The following is a 17861-nucleotide window of genomic DNA, read 5'->3' on the forward strand; positions in this document are numbered from 1 at the left end:
TTTTTATTATGTCTTCGTGTTTAGGTCTTGTTGACACAGAAAACAGTCTGCATGCCAGCATGCTAACTCTGCAGTAAAGCTGCTGACTTTCTGCACCCATCCTGGCCCGCTCCTCTGTTTATAGAGGCAGCGGGGCACTGTACATGCAAACCAGAAACTGCTGGGAACAGAATGTACCAGAACCTAATATCGCTCCGAAGCTCATGTGCTCAACCACTAATAAACTCACCTTTGTGTCTTAAGGGTTTCTCTCTTCCTATGGCTGCCTCTTATTGTTTTTCTTCCTGTCTGCCTGAGATATTGCAGTTGATTCAGAGCTAAAGGTGCACTACAGATGATCTATCCACGCACGGGGCAGACGTGTTGGATGAGTGAAGCAACGATTCCTCGAATGAATAATGTCGTTTTTGTTCGAGTTCCTGATTTTAAAACGGATAGCCGAGGCAGAGAAGACGGTAAGACTGGCGCTGGGATCTTTCCAACACTTGGATGAATTTGAAAGAGAAATGCCTCCGGAAGTAAATAAGGGAAAATCAAAGAAAACAAATATTTAAAATTTAAAATCAAAGATAAGGTTTTTGTAAGGTATTAATTTTAAGTTTTTTTTAATTTTGTTGTTTGTTTGTTTTGCTACATACCTTGGAAAATGATTAAATGTTTTTCATTGTTGTGTTTATTTTTTCTTTTTCTTCTTCCTTTTGGAATTGTGATTTTTTTATTTTTAAATATGATGTGAATAGCCTAAAATAATAAACTAAACACTAAAAAACAGAGACAAAGAATTTTCTATCTGAAAAGTGTGGTGAGCATTTGTATTCACACCTCATTGACTGACTTTTCCAGGCATTCTGACCACTCAAAGCGTCGAGTCACACTAGCCGCGTTCGCCGAGTCGCAACCATGCAGGCACAGACATTTGTACACCAACACACAGCCCGGTTGGCAACTTGGGGTGAAGTCTTGCCCAGGGGCACATCAGCACGTGACAGAAGGCCGCTGGAATCTAACCAACAAACGACAGCTCTACCCACTGAACCACAGTCGCCCCTAGAAACACCCGACACTGCACTCACTTGGTGGTATGTCTCCTCCAAGAATGGACTATTACCTAATCTGTCAGATTCCTCACACTCTTCCATAAAGCCGTCTTGTTGACAGATTCCCCCACCTGAGCTGTGGGTCTGTGCTTCTTGCCCAGAGCAACAATGATGCTCTTTGTTTGTTTCTCTGATTATTGCGCTCTCTTTTCGTCTGTCATCTTAGGCCATGTCTTGGTGGGTTTGTAGGTATTTCTGTTGGTGGCACTCAAAGTATAATGGACTGAATGAAAAGCCAGGCCGTATTTTTACTTTCTACTCCGTCTATCACATAAAATCCAAATAAGATGTAGATTTTTTTGGCCGTGATGTCAGTGTTATGGAAACCTTTACAAAGAACTGTAACAAACAAAGTGATCATCGTGGACTCAAAAGCCGTTGATAGTGCGCTGACAGACGTTTGTTGTGGCTCATCTGTTTGCAGCCATCATGAAACTCCCTCTCTGTACAGAGCGAGTTCAAGCCGTGGTTGTAAACAGCTCTTAACCTCTGTGATTGTGCCAGATGTAACAAGGGTGCTTTCTATCACCCAGCCAAATCTAAAGGATTATTTTCCTGGCGGCACGGAAATGATGCATAATTCATTTGCCTCTATTTGTTGAAGCAGAACCACAGGAAGGTCACAAGTGCTTTTTGGTAATGCAGCCAGCCTCATTTACTGGAAGCATATTCTGAGTTTAAGATGTTTCTTTTTCTCTTTTTTTTTTCCATTTATCTCACGTACGTCCATGTGCAGTTCCGCTTTGGCACCGTGACTGGGCAGGCAAAGCGGACGCACTGATGTCCAAAAGGTGATTTCCATCAAGTACAATTCTGATAGATAAATAAATAAATAAAAATGTTCACATAAGAATGGGACCATGGCAAAAGGTAAAAAGTTGAAAGAGCATTGCCTAAAAAGACTGTTAGACGTACAGAAGTTTATTTCGCCTGTTTAACTGATTGTTTAGATGCCAACATTGAAACCAAACGGAGGAACACAAGTGATGAGTCATGAACTGTGGATGCAGTCCTAGTAATGCAGAGCGAACTGAAATAGAAAGTAAGTTATGTGAGCGATCTCTGACTGGATCCCTCACATGTCATCGTTTCCCTGCCCATTCATAAATAAACATGACTTAGCACATCAATAAGCAACTTTCTCAATAACAGCCTGGTTATCAGAGCAACAATGAGCTGATCTCATCCTCTGTAGCTCAGACTGACAACTCTATTATCCTCTTACTTGTTTTATTCCTCTCTCCTTCCCCGTTGCTTTGAAGCTTGTCTGTTGTAATTATTTGTTGTTCTCCTATCTTTTGTTGGTTGTCATTTAAATGCTAAAGGGATAATTGCCAAAAGGAATGTGATGAAAGCTCAAGCAGAGCTGCTTGTGAAGGAGTGCGTCCTGAGGGCCCAGGGCTCCTGCAGGGCCTTGCAGAAAGGACATTAATGTCCTTCCTCTTCCTAATTGGTGGTCAGAGGTCAGAATACCTCCAAATTCAGTGGTTAGTGATTAGGCCTGCCTGCTGTCATTTGAAGAAGGATCCCCAGAGACGAGCACGTTGAAGAGAACAAGGTACATCTCGAGGCAGGAAAGGAGACCATAGATGGAAAAAAAAAAGTGTGGGAAAAGCTTTTATCGTAATGTAGAAATTTTCTTTTTATTCCAAAACGCTTTTTTAGTCTTGGTTAAAATTCGAAAACTAATGAAATTCAAATAAAATGAGCTAAATGGAAGTTTAAAAAAGTTGTAATTGTGTCAACAATGAAAGTAAATGTTATAAATGATCTGTGATAACCTTATTGATTAGGATATTTAACCATTTTGTTTATTCCATATTCCCAGGCCGCTAAACAAATGTTTTATGTGCTACATCGTCACAGAAATGTGTGAATAGATACCAAACATGTAGATAAATATCAACTTAAGTCACCTTTTGCATGAGGAGCACCTTCAAAAACAAAATAATGTGTATAAATTATATTCTATTTAGCTAAAGGTAGCTGAATAAAAAATATAATGGTAAACAAAAATTATGAAAGTTAGAATAATAAAAAAAATATTTAACATTGCAGTTGATAGAAATAATTTAATACTAGTATTACATGCCATTATTTTTGTTATTTCTCAAATTAAAACAATTCTAAAAATAAATACTATAAAATTAAGATTGAATATCAAGTGATTGATATACAATACAATTTCTATACCAATCACTTGATGTAATATTTTAACATAAATTTACATTTAATTGGCTTATATTTAAAACCAATCTTGTTTTGTATAAAAGGACAAAACAAGAGGATAAACTAGAGGAAATTCACTTTTGTACGAGGTTTTTGAAGAAGCCTCCCGTATTAGATTAGATTTTAAAATTTTTCTGCTCGATTAATTAAAAATGAGAAATGAAATGCTTTGACTATATTAGATATTTAATCATTGTTGTTCATTATTATTTATTATAATAATAATTATTATTATTATTGTTGTTGTTTCTTTCTGTGAACTGTGCAGTTCGCTTTCCTCAAATAAACTACATGTCCCTAGATCAATATTTTCAGTTAGTTGATGGCGATTGGTTGCGACTCAGTGAAACTTCCCCGTGCAGCTCTGTGTTTGGTCAGGCTGTTTTGTGAATCAAACTTGTAACTCTGGACCAATCAGCAGCCGGGCTTTGCTCTAGTGGGCGGGACCACATCACTTCCTCGCGCAGCGGGATAGTTTTCTGGTCGCTGCTAGCAACCTGCCGCCCGCCTGTAACTTCTCCTCTCCTCCGGACGCTGTCAGTTTTTAAGCCGAGCTTCCTTCAACATGTGTGCGAGGACGAAGCCGTGTGGACGGTGAGCGCGGCGCGGCCCCTCGGCTCGGTGTCTCCCCGGCTGCATGGTGCTCTCCAAACGTCCGGGGTTGCGGTTTGGCCTCCAGCCGCGGCTGCGAATTGAACTTCATTCCTCAGCGTCGCCCAGCTCGGTTTAATTTATAAAAATGGCGGTGCGGGGGACACTGTGAACTAAATGACTGTCAGAAACATCGCCTCCATCTGTAATATGGTGAGTAAACCTCCATTGAATGTCATTGATTGGTTTGCAGCGGCAGTCTTGAACCGGGCTGGACGCTTTGGATGTCTGTGGCTGGGTTGCCTCCCACCTGCGCCCGGACCGGGACTCCTCTCAGGAGGCTGCACCTTGAAACACCTCTTGTTGCTCCCGCAGAGTGGGTCATTTGTGCGTCTGTCAGCTGCGGCTGACAGGAGAACGAAGCGGCTCCTGAGCCCCTGACAGCTTGTCGGTCCTGGTTGCATAATGTGGAGCCGCAGCAGAGAGCAGGAGTCTGCACTAATCTGTGTTTAATGTTGCGCTCATGGCTGGAGAAGAGTGGGGAAGAACAGACTTAATGCCCGCGTTAATGCCACTGGCCCCTGCTTTATTTAGACGGGTCACTGATGTCAAAACCCGCCAGTATTAGTCTTCTCTGCGCGCTGCTTCGGTTCACTTATACTTCATCCCTGCACGACTTTGAGCATTGTGCTTGTTGTGTAGGATAATCCAGTGCAGGTTTGCCTGATCCATCGGTGGAGGCTTGGAGATTGCAGTAGAAATGTCCTTTACAACTTCTTCTCTTTTTTTTTTATTTTTTAATTAGAGCCAAGCTTACACAGAAGACAAATAAATAACTATCTGTAAATGTGGTTTAAAGAATTAATACGGAAAACATTTGACACGTCAAAAAGCCGTGAAACAACCTTTGACCTGAACGCAGATGTGTGTCACTGCATTTCCAAAACTGGAGGTGTAAGATGCATTCAGCCATTTGATTCATTTGTTTTGGAGCAAATGCATCCGAAACATGCAGGACACCAGCTGATGGGGGAAGGGGGAAGGTGTCCACACAGTTGGTATGAAAAAACTGAAAACAAATGTTTATGCACACTGTGAAGACGACGGTAAACTTATGTGCTGCATTCAGTGCAGCGAGGATCACCAAATTATGCCTGCTTCACAAACGCCACAATAATGAGAGAAAACCACTTGAGTTTAAGAATGTCTCTTCACTTTCTTTTCTTCTTTTTTTTCTCTTGATGTCACACAAGGTAGGAGTGTGTTGCATGTTGCTTTAAATGAATCTGTCGGTGTGTCTTTGTTGAGCTGTTTTAAATTATCTTAGGATAAGCAAAGACAAAGCATCCGGAGGTATAATGGCATTTTATGTAAGCATCTGAATTTGAGGAAAACAATTGAGAAATTCTCTCCTTGTTCTGCCCTGCAGCAAATATAATCTATTTTCTTTTTTTTTTTAAGTGAATGACCCCCAGGGCAGGCCATCTACTGTCTGCTGCTTACAAATATGTGGTTCAGAGATATATGGGCAAATTTTTCAAAAAGATATTTAGTTTGATGGAGCGTTTGATTGGCAGGATTAATGGGAATAAGCTTGTTCTTTATGTTGATCAATAAATCTTAATAGATGTTGGTCATTTTATACATTTTGCAGTTTTTCAGATGTTTTTTGGGGTCCAAATTTGCACCAGCTTTCTCAGAATGCTTAAGATTTTCATCAGGTCCTACCTTTTAAAATGTGATTCTTTCATACCTGCTTTAAAAAGTTTTTTTTTTTTTTTCATATATTCTCCTCACGGTCTTCTGTAAGGAAATACGGTTGGTTATTTGACTCCATTAAATCAACAGGAGGTCACCCTGATGTTTTGGTTTGAACAGGGATCAAAGTATGTCATATTTTCTGTGAGTAGATGGAACTGAAAAGGGACCTGTCCCAAAATAAATAGGCAAAGTTTTCCAATAATAATATGTAATTGTCCTAAATTGTACACTTTGACCAAAACTAAACTTGTAAAACTTTCATGTCTTTGGTTTACTGTCTGCTGTGACTGGTTGTCAGAAACACCGTGTTCATGTTCTGCAAGATAATTGGGGTCAAGAGTGGCCCTTTCTGATTTTGGGCAGAACAGCAGTGCTTGCATGTCTTTACATGGTTAGAGAATATGAAACTTTAGTGTTTTTCTTTTTAGATCATTTTTGTGCTCATTGGGACGAGTTGTAAAACTGAAAGCAGTCATCGTTCTGGTCTAAAGTGCCAATAGGAGTTCAATTCCCCACAACAGAGCCTGCATCAGTCCTTTCTCCGTCTCTCATAAATGTTCTGTATATACTAGCCGGGTTTTTAGGCACAGTTAAAGTACGCATTAGCAGACCTTCCTGTTATGATGGACCTGCGTTTGTGTTCTGGAGGCGGTTAAACAGAGAATGGGGCATTCAGAGTGCGCTTTGACAGAGCGAAATAAAGGCCAATGAAAGTCAAAGGCATCCCCAAACTAAATTGTCCGCTGTGTTCTCTCAACAAAGCTGCAGTTCATTTGGAAAAGCTTTGAACGCCTACAAAAGAAAAGGCTGTGACAGGAGATAAGTGCTCTGTGTCTGCAACCAGGAGCTAAATCCTCGTGACTTTTGACATGGCTCTGCCTGTTTAGAGTTGTTGCACTTTATTATCCTCCAGGAACGCACCGATCCGCCTTTTTTCACTTCCGACACAGATATGTGATACAGAAAAACAGGCCTGAATTGACTTAACTTTTAAACATAGACATAAATGTACTGAATTAGAAATTTATTTGATTGCTCTTCCCCAGTATAGCATGCTTAAATACACCGAGCTTCACAAGCTGGGTCAAACAATACAACACACCTTTAATCTGCTCAGTCTGTGCAAGTAGGAGCAAAACAGCCAATGTAAAATAAATGATAAAGAACATGAAAAGCAATAAATTGACTACTTTGGTCAGACATAAAAAATAAACTCCAAAAAAACCTTCTTTGAAATTGTTATACATTCTGATATTGAAACTTCTTCAATATCTGGACCGAAACAGATATCAGTATCGGATCGGTGCATCTGCACTTTCTTCTGCATGGAACCGATTGTGGCGAACCGAAAAACCAACAATAAAACCTGTAGCAATAAATTTTGCTGGACGATAAATTGTTCCAGAAGTTATTGCGGTAAACGATGATATTGTTGATTTGAGACCATTTTTAAGTAAAATTATGGTAATAGCATAATAATAATTTCAAGCATCCTAAAAGATCAGTAAACTTTAGATTCTAATGAACATTTCATGCTGGAAAATATTTTAAATATCCAAAATCAAAAAACTAAACAACATATAAAATTAACGTTGAAGTTTTTGTAAACAGGATTGTCCTTCAAAATAAGGTCTAGCTGAGACCAAAACACTTTTATCATCCAGTTTTTTGTTAGAGAGAAAAAAAGAGATAAACAATGACTCATGTCAATGGAAATTATTGAGTTTTTGTTTTAATTTATCATGCGATTCATTGATCTACTGATTAGGCCTGACCAACGCTCCCGACTCCTGTCTGGCTGTGTTGCTGGCTGCTGTGCGCTGCACCGCTTTCAGGAGTAAAGGAAAATAACAGACCGCAATCCGAAGTAGAGATAAGAAGGAAGGTTAAATTGGCTGCATTCAAGCCTATGAAAACAATCCTAATGTCAACATTTGTTGCATTTGAGTGACTGTTATGTACGTACATTTCGAAGGCTGCCTCATTATAACTTTTAACCAGCATCTTTGTGTAACCCGCTCTAGTGCTAACAACCCTTTGCCACGGTTTAAAACGTTCCTAAAGGAAACCCTGACTGTAGTCGACCAGCACGCTGTAAGTTCAAGGCCTCCAGCAGGCGGCCATGTTGGCGATCCTGACCGCATGTCTCATGTCTTTGCTCCCTCAGGGCACCAATGCCTCCGCTCTGGAGAAAGACATCGGCCCAGAGCAATTCCCGATCAATGAGCACTACTTCGGATTGGTCAACGTGAGTTTCACTAAATCCTCTCATGCATTCACAGCACCCACTGCCAAACAACACTGGAGTCTTATTTCAAAACAAAACGTCTGCTTTCGGTCAGCTGGCTCTGTTCAAGGTAACAGAGCTGCTTGTTAATCACAGGATGTCCTGCATCTTTAATGTGCTGTAAACAAACACGTTTCCCGACACTTTCCACTAAATACCGGACCATGCAAATAATTACTCTCGCATTGTTTTTTGTCCTGTTACAGATAAAAATTTCTGTTTTTTTATTGGGATTTACGGTGATGGACCGACACAAAGTGGTGTATAATTCTAAAGTAGAAGAAAAATGAAACATGATTTTCAAATTAAACATCTATTTTTCTCGCTGTATCAATGTCCTGCCAGTCAGTCAGGTGAACTTCAGAATCTTCAGAGCCTGTTCTTCTTTCACCAGCTCAGATGAACAGCAATTTCAGGGTATTTCCACTAATACTTAATCGCATTCAGTTGTGGACTTTGACTGGGCCATTGTAACCACAATTGTGCTCCGACTGGAACCGTTCCTTTGTACGGTACAAAACTTCTTAAGAAGGAGAACTTCTTAAGAAGTTTTCTTTCTGCTCCTTTCATCTCTCTGTCAACTCTGACCACCAGCATGATGCTGCCACCACCATGTTTAGTGAGGGGATGGTGTTTTTAAGGTGATGTCAAGGATAGAAAGTTACACTTTCTCATTTGATCAGAGCATTTTTTTGTTCTTCCCTGCTTTCTTTCCTGCTTGTTTTCTTTGTCTTTGTTTCTTTCTTGCTTGCTATTTTTCAGTTTCTTTTTTTTCTTGTTCCTTGCTTTATTTGTCTGTTTCTTTCCTTTATATGTTTATTTTTCTTCCCTTTTCTTAGTCTTTTTTCTTTCTTTTCCTTTGTCTCCTTCTCTCTATTTTCTTCCTTTCTTTAAAAAAAATTGTTTTTCTTTACCTGCCGCTCCTTCATAAAGTTCTTGTGCGTCTTGTGAAGTTGTCTCGCTGTAGATGTCAATAAGTGGATCTGGATTTTTTTCAAGGCAGATACGGCTAAATGCAAATGCATGCCGCGCTCTTTAGATTTTTATTGTATTGCTCTATTTTGTGTTGGTCCATCACATTAAATATTATTAAAATATATTAGACTTTATATGAATACACGCGTTGCAGACTAAGAGTACACCTGGACGATACCGTAGTTCTTGTTTTGACTCGGCTCCTCCGTCTCTCCTCAGTTCGGAAACACGTGCTACTGCAACTCGGTGCTGCAGGCCCTCTACTTCTGCCGGCCGTTCCGGGAGAACGTGCTGGCCTACAAAGCCCAGCAGAAGAAGAAGGAGAACCTGCTCACATGTCTGGCTGACCTTTTCCACTCCATCGCCACGCAGAAAAAGAAAGTGGGCGTCATCCCGCCCAAGAAGTTCATCTCCCGGCTACGAAAGGAGAACGGTGAGCACGCCAGGGCTGACTGAAACGCACAAAGGCTTATAATCGGATAGACGCTCCTCCGCTGAGCGGTTTGGATGGAGCGGGAGGTTTCCTGTTCTCTTAACGTGATATGTGGAGAGCTCAGGTTTGTGTTGTGTGCTTGCAGCTGTTTCAGCTCTAATGTAATTTGAATATTTAGGATGAAGGGCAGCTGCATGTTGGTGGTAAGGTCGTTTAGAGAGGGGCTGACAGAAAGCCTGATTGTTCTCTACTGTCCATATTCAGGAAGGCCTTTATGTATGAATGAACAATGTGATCTCTGTCTGGGCCTAGCTCTGGTCAGCTGCCTCCTCTGTGGAGGCTTGTTTTTTTTTTTTTTCCCTGCTCAGCTCGTCTCTCCCACTTCTCAGTTTCACCTCTGAAAACAGGAGTGTGTACAGGTGCTGTATGTATTAACAGAGTCTACTGACTCTGTTTACTTGGCCTACAGACGTCAGGAACTGTTTTTTATGAAGAGGTAGAGTCCTAAGTGCTAACGCTAATATTATTACATCTATTGGTGACTCACATTGTTAAACACTTTCTTCCCTGCTGTTAGAAAAAAAGTCCTGTTTAGATTTATGATAAAGTAGCAAAGAGAAAAGGTTTTCTTTAATTCATCATGTCTTTATGTGCCTTCTTTCACATTAATGCTTCTGATTCTCTTGTCCATATTTACAATATTATGTTTTGCATTTAAATATCCAGCTTTGCCAACATATAGCTACAAAATTTTAGAGCTAAATGTTTAGCTCTAAACTGAGCTAATCATTTACTTTTTTCTTGTTTTTATTCTGTTACCACCTGTTTTTGGTCATCTTTTTCCCTAAAAGTGACACAACGGTGGTGAAATATATGCAATATTGATATCAATTATCGGCCATAACTGCAATTTTAATATCAGATTTTCATATCGCCCTAAGTTTTCTTAAAAGTGCATTCCTAGAATAGTCCTTTTATTTTTCTATTCAGATGAATATCACATTAGCAAACATACACACTGATCCCTTTTGGAATAAAACTGAAACCAAACAAGTGTACAGGGACAGGGCTAAACAAGTGACTGTGGGCTTCATAAGGGGCTTGCAGGCTGTTCTTGCAGTATGAGGTAAAAATAAGGGAGGAAAAATAATCTCCATTGTAAGCTCAAACTGCACACATTTTGACCCGCTTGTTTCTGTCTGAAAGCGATCTTTGTTTCCTCCCCACCTGCGTCTCCCTGCAGATCTGTTCGACAACTACATGCAACAAGATGCCCACGAATTCCTCAACTACCTGCTGAACACGGTGGCGGACATCCTGCAGGAGGAGAAGACGCAGGAGAAGCAGAACGGGCGCCTGAAGAACAACGGCACGGCTGTCACCGCCGAGGCCGAGATGGAGAACAAAACGGAGCCCACATGGGTTCACGACATCTTCCAAGGCACACTGACCAATGAGACGCGGTGCTTAAACTGTGAAACAGTATGTAAGAGCAGACCTGTTTAGTTTGTTTTTAATGCTGCACGGTTTTGCGTGGTTTTGTATGTGTGCGCGCGCCACCCTAAATTCGAGGTGTGACATCAAGAGGCATAGTTTACACGGTTCTGAGGACGAGCAGAAGGCCAGGTTGCTCTGAGCAAAGCCTGTAAACACCCAAGACTCTCCCCTGTGTTAAGGGAACACTTCCTCGGTGAAATACACACTTAAGAAGAACAACATGGAAATAAAACACGTCTCCACACGTCCTTAAAAAGTCTTAATTTTATGTATTTTCAATTAATGTCTTAAAATGTCTTAGATTCTTTAAAACAATGTAAGTTGTCCTTAACTACGTCTTGAATTTTGTTGAGACAAAGAAAACTTGCGAGGCCCTGTGGTCGGGGCGCCGAGGTGGTCCACCGTGTTTTTGTATTAAAAATAGACAAGAAAAGTAAAAATATTACTGGATAATTATATGTGACTGCAAGACATCGCCAGTGACACGACATTTAAACCCACAACTAGTCTTAAAAACAACAACTCAAAAAACACAATCAAAATGAATATTAATTATTTGCACTTTTGTTTAATCCAAATGAAGTCAGAGGCTCCATGAGGCCCCCAGAGCTTCAGGGACCCATAAATGCTATTTTAACACACCAAAGATACATAAATGTAACATTTGATTATTGAGATGATCAATGCTGCTAAATTTGATTTAATGGTTTCAGCATACCTGGACAGACTGGCGACCTGTCCAGGGTGACCCCGCCGCTCACCTGGAACATTAGCTGGAGGTTTGCGCCGGCTTGACCTCCTGACCCCACTGGGGACAAGGGTGTTAGAAAATTTCTGGATGTTTTCAGCGTGCATGAACTGAAAGATTTAAATTGTTTAACATTTATGTGTAAGATTTTAAGGAGCTGGCAAGTTTACTTTGTAAAGCCTCAAAGAACAATAGTCATAGTTGCATTGTCTTGTTACCATAGCAACAATCCCATGCTGAGTTTTGTCTTTCAGACTGACCTCTGTTTGTTCACAAATACAAACTAAACTGCAATTATAACTAATTCTCTTTTTAGTTTGGCCAATTAAACTGCTCCCAGATTTTACCAAGTCTGACACAGACAATGTTAGAGGTGCTGAGGTTTTTAGCAACAAGAGGGGCCCCTAAGTCAAATTCTTTTGCTGCAATTCAAGTCTTTAAATGTCATTCATACTGGTCTTAAAAGGTCCTGTCCTCTCTGAATCTGTCAGTCAAAGATGGATTGGAGATTCATGGCTGTCTTGCAGGTCAGCAGCAAAGATGAGGACTTCCTGGATCTTTCCGTGGACGTGGAGCAGAACACATCAATAACACACTGTCTCAGGTAGGTTAGGTTCATCACACACTGAATCACAGCTGAAGAAGCAGCTTCAGCTGCCACCGGAGGCTCACACTAACTGAGCCTCCGGTGGCATGCTCTCTCCCCCAGGGACTTCAGTAACACAGAGACTTTGTGCAGTGAATACAAATACTACTGTGAAACATGCTGCAGCAAGCAAGAAGCACAGAAACGGTCAGTGAAGTCCACACACCAACGCACTCTCACTTCCGGAAGCATCTTTTTTATTCCATCACATAAAATCTCAATAAAATACTCTGTGTGTGTGTGTGTGCTCTAAAACTGTATGTGGATACTGTAGCATAGCTCAGTGCCTAAGATGTCTCTCTAAGCCTGCCTGTTACTCTGCAGGATGCGAGTGAAGAAGCTTCCCATGATCCTGGCGCTGCACCTGAAGAGGTTCAAGTACATGGAGCAGCTGCACCGCTACACCAAGCTCTCCTATCGGGTGGTTTTCCCTCTGGAGCTCCGCCTCTTCAACACATCTGGAGACGCAGTAAACCTGGACCGCATGTACGACCTGGTGGCAGTGGTGGTTCACTGCGGAAGGTGAGGCCGCCCATCTGAAGGAGGCGTTTACGTTAAAAATGTTCGCAAAACTTTGCCGATGTTCCGCTAATGTCGAAAAGTCACAAGTTCGTAATTGCTGTGTTTCCATTAAATAAGAACCGCAATAAAAATAATGTGATTAAGTTTGTTCACAACCTTGAACACCAAGCGGCTCCGTCGTCCTCCCACCACTTCCTGTCGTCTTCCTCCACAGGAAGGAAGACCACATCTCTCTGACATGTGTGCCAATTCTCTTCTGGGTGTTTTTTTTGTTTCCTTCTCCTTTAGTCTTTTAGTCACCAGTCATTTTTCGCATGACTGGTGTGATGCGAAAAAAGTGTTTCCACTGCACTTTTACAGAATACAGTAATTTTGATAGACGGAAAACCACCTCATCCTGGTGCAGAAATGTTTTATTTGAAAACTCCAAAGTAGACTTTTTTTGAATTGCCATGTTTCTTTTACTCAAATTTATTTTTGGAATTCCGATTTGCGCTTTTATATTGTCCATGGAAATGCAGCTATTGTGGACAAGGGGACTGCATCTTAGATTGTCAAAATCTAAAATGTTACTTGACTTTTAAAACCAAACAGACAACTTGTAATTTTTTATAAATATTTACATCAGGTAATTTACAGAACCTAAAACATCCTTCTGTCTGTTTTAGGTTTTAAATGAAAGAAAAACTAAATATTGGCAGAGGATGAATATGTTGATGTTGAGATTTATTTAAAAAGTACATCATTTCTAATTTAATGACACAAAATGGATCTAAATATCACTGTTTTTCTTTCACAAGGAGAAAAAACACAATTAAAACTACTATTTTTGATAAAGTTTATATTTCAAACATTAGTTGATGTATCATTTTTTTCAGAGCCACTTGTGGAGTTTCGGCAGCAGTTTCTGTAAAATTCAGTCTCCCTTTTATTTATTTTTTCTTCTGTGACCTTAGCGGGCCCAACAGAGGTCACTACATCACCATAGTGAAGAGCCACGGCTTCTGGCTTCTGTTCGATGACGACATAGTGGAGGTGCGTCTCTGCCCGCTCGCCTTTGTCCGTCCGCCTGGGCGCTCTCTGTTCTGATCGCCTTCTCCCCGTGTCGTGCAGAAAATCGACGCCCAGGCCATCGAGGAGTTCTACGGACTTACCTCGGACATTTCCAAGAACTCCGAGTCGGGATACATCCTCTTCTACCAGTCGAGGGAGTGACGTCGGTGCCAGGCCAGCGACTGAGAGAAGACCGAGTTACTTTTAATTTACTTTTTTAGCATAAGAGACCCAGACCCACATTCACTCCCTGCTCCTTCCATCTCTCTGACATGTGTGCCAATTCTCTTCTGGGTGGTTTTTTTTTGTTTGTTTGTTTCATCTTTCCTTCTCCTTTAGTCTTTTAGTCACCTGCATCTGGACTGCACTTTACTAAGGAAAAGCAAAAACTCTCAGCAGTGTGGCGTTGCTGCTGGGAGGCGTAGAAACCTAGTAGCCTGGGGTTAGGCGTGTGGACTTCACTGACCGTTTCCCCCAGTGGTCAGAAACTGAACCATATCAGATATAATTATGTAAGGTCCGTCATGTGCAACCCAGTTTGTGTTTCCTCTCATTAGGGCTATGTCTGTTCCCTATTTGTCTGCTACTTTTTCTGTCTTTTAAGCGACTGGACATAGCTGGAGACAAACACTGTACGACCCACAGAGAAATCTCAATCTGAAGCAGCATCTGAGCGTTAATCTGAGACCACCGAAGCTGTAACAGATTAGCTGATCGATCAGAACCTTTGACACTAACTGAGCCACAAACTCTAAACGCTACACCTGCTTTTTAGAGACGCACCAATCGGGGGCTAACGTGCCGATGCCGATCAGCTCTGATCCGCTGTTGACCAAATCAAATTTTGTGATACGAGACTTGGGAGATGTTTGGAAAGAAAAAACAGGAAAAATGTGTTGCAGCTTGATTGACTGCAGTTTTGATTAACACAGAAAATGAGAGAACTGTCAAATGATCTCCATTTTATTAAGCTGAGAAAAAGAGTGGTTGGTTGGTGTGTTTCTGAAGCTAGAAGATGAATTTATTAGATTAGAGCTGATTGTTAACAGAGCACTGCCTGAATAATCTCTGGCCAACTGATTGGTGCAACTCAGATTATTTTCCCGTCAAATGGATGTCTGGAATTGGCTGAATTTTTGTTTTTTGTTTGGAAAGAAACCAACTATTTATTGACTTTATCATATTTATTCTGTTTTTTTTTTTGTTTTTTTTTTTCATGCTGACAGATAAATGACGGTGTGTTGCCTAAGCTCCCAGGAAACACATTCCACAACGGTATAACCTCTTGATGTGCATCGAAAAGTCAAACTAGTGCAATATGTGATGTTAGTAACAAATGTGGAGAAGATGGAACATTTGCATCTTTTTGTTTTTTGCTTGTTTTTGGATTTGTTTATTCGTTAATCATTTTCTAGTGGGGCGTGTCGGACTGTATCAGATTACAGTGGATATCGATATTCTACACTCCCCTTTTATTTATATATACATATATATAATGTAAAGCGATGACATATCCCGGACAAATGAACAGGAAAACACATTTCTTTGGGATGAACATAGTGGACGTGAAAAAGCAGCCACAACCTGGTTGCACAAATATGATCTCACCTTAAAGCTGCAGTATGTAACTTTTATTTTAAAAAAAACAAAAAACTGTAATTTATTTATTTATTTATTTTACATATTTGTTAATTATAGTTAGTCCCCCACAGCTGGGCTTGGTATGAATGCTAAGGCTAGTTAGCTAGACGGCAGACCAACAGTTTTCCTGTGGCGGTAAAAAGTTTCTTCCACATGATCACGTTTAGCAGCGCGTCAACTGGTATGATTGGCAGCACTAAGACACTCCTCCTGCCTCAGATTGGCTGTTTCTGACTGGGAGTGTTGCAGTCTGCGTTAGGAGGAAGGGGATTTTTTTATAGATTATCTGTCTCATATTGTCACTTTTAAAAAAATTAATTAAATTTTTTTGTTGTAAAAGTTACATACTGCAGCTTTAACACCTATACTTGATGATGCACCTTTTGATTGTATTCAGGAATTCAGCCTTCTTTGCCAGGAGTTTGTAGGCATACCTACATCCTGACTTGGCCATACTTTGAAGAAAAGTAACCCCGGGGTATGATGCTGCCACCACCATGTTTCACTCTGGATGTTGCATCTTGTGGCTGAAAGTTCAGTGTTGTTTTCATATTTGCGAGGACTGAAAAAAAAAAAGTCCAGTCTTTGTCAGTCCCCACGTTAGTTCTAGTAATTATGACTGTTTTCAATATGCCACTTTTCTGTACCTCCTGGTGACTGGTGTCTATGTACAATTATATAATCCGTCATCCTTTATTACTTCTGCATTTATGGAAGTAAATTCTAAAAGCTGAAATACTTTCCAGCTCATCCTGATCCAACAGGTGGCAGACGAATTAAAGACGAACGCTGAAATGGAATCAAAAGGTGCTTTAATTAAGCATTAGATGAAGACCGGGCACATTTTTGCAAACAGGTTTATGGAAGCTTTGGCTGCATTTTCACCTCGAATTGATTAGTTTTTCAGTTGAATCACAGGATATGTGTCACATCGAAGGTGGGAATAATATCAACGTCTTATTATAATGGTTCCAGTTTTCATGACTTAAAGCTGTCATTTTAACGAGGGGAGGTATACGTTTGAGATGTGCGGTAAATGTTTCTCTTGAACTCGCCCCACCTATTGGGAAATGAACTACATATCTCTTTGGAGCTGCACACAGATGTTTTTGCGTTTTGCTGTTGTTGTTGTTTTTTTTTTGGTTGGTTTTTTTTATTTAGTTTGTTTTTCCATATTCCTACATTGAACACCAGCTCGCTTGTTTCGTCTTGGTTTTTGTCAGATTTTTCTATGTAGCACACTGGACTCCTGAAAGCCAAGGATCCTTGTGAATCCTTTGTACTGTAGATTTTCATCCATTATTAGGAGGGTTCCTTTTATTATTATTATTATTATTATTATTATGGCTGTTTCCTGTAGATAAGTAAAATATCATACTTTTTTTTTCCTTCGTTTTGACATTCCTGTTTGCTGCACATAAGTGAGAAATCACCATTTCACACATCATAGATAAAAGGTAGGATGAATAATTTTGCGTGAGCGAAGCAGGAGAGGCCGAGCTGAAAGTGAAGAATCGGATGTTCTCTCTCGCTCTCGTTCTCCACCACCGGAGGAAATTGTGCCAAACCGGATTTAAATGCTGACTTTGCAGCCGTCTTTGGTGGAGCTTTATTTTTTTCTTCTTCGTGAAGACACACTTGTGTAGAAGAGTACCTCTAATAATAGGAAATATTTTTTTAAAATGAAGATATGAAAATGGCGAAGATCTTAAGCTTGAGTCCAGTCGGCAACAAAGAATAAAAGCCTGCCGTTTTACAGTCACAACCGCGTCATCAAAGGAACGCGCCGACGCTCACGTTTGTCACGTTGTTCTAATGACGGTAATGGGTTCGGACTGTAGAAAACTGCGGCAGGAGCCGATGTGAACGGACTCGTAAACAAGCCGAGCTTCCATTAACTTATGCACTCTTCCTCACCGGGACGCCCAGTCGTGTCCTGGGAGCGCGTCTTGGCGTTCTGCACCGCGTCGGACATGTCTGGGCCTCGGCGAGGGGATCGGTGAGACAAACGCGTCTCTACATGGCAGATAATTGCAAGTGCACTTTATCAGTGATGATTCGAGGCTTTGACAAGATGAGCCGCAGTGTAACATCCTCACAATGACCTTTTTTCTTGTGTTCAATAAAAATGACAATGAACTGATCTTTCGGATGCTTCCTTGTGTCGACGCGTTCAGTGGGAATCCACCTGAGCGTGACTGAAGTGGAGCGCTGCTTCACAATGAAGTTTGAAGTCAAAGTTTGAGAAACACACAAACATCATTGTGTCTCCTGATGAGATTTTATGCCACAGACCAACACAAAGTGATGCATAAGTGTGAATTAGAAAAACGACAAATTACGTTTCAGTTTTCTTTAAAGATCTTAAATGTGTCCCACCT

The 17861-nt window shown here is 40.7% G+C and overlaps 1 protein-coding gene across 1 annotated transcript; it reads left to right on the forward strand.

Annotated features, from left to right (window-relative positions):
• The first annotated feature begins 3781 nt into the window (after window positions 1-3781).
• usp46 (ubiquitin specific peptidase 46) lies at window positions 3782-17623 on the forward strand. The gene is made up of 9 exons (XM_055056114.1): window positions 3782-4130; window positions 7846-7926; window positions 9160-9373; window positions 10617-10855; window positions 12146-12222; window positions 12328-12411; window positions 12589-12786; window positions 13743-13821; window positions 13900-17623. The coding sequence occupies exons 1-9, from the start codon at window positions 4095-4097 to the stop codon at window positions 13999-14001; spliced, it is 1110 nt and encodes a 369-aa protein (XP_054912089.1). The 5' UTR covers window positions 3782-4094; the 3' UTR covers window positions 14002-17623.
• Window positions 17624-17861: the final 238 nt, after the last annotated feature.

The sequence above is a fragment of the Poeciliopsis prolifica genome, unplaced genomic scaffold (genome assembly GCF_027474105.1).
Source record: "Poeciliopsis prolifica strain line A6 unplaced genomic scaffold, Auburn_PproV2 SCAFFOLD002, whole genome shotgun sequence".
Lineage (NCBI taxonomy): Eukaryota > Metazoa > Chordata > Actinopteri > Cyprinodontiformes > Poeciliidae > Poeciliopsis > Poeciliopsis prolifica.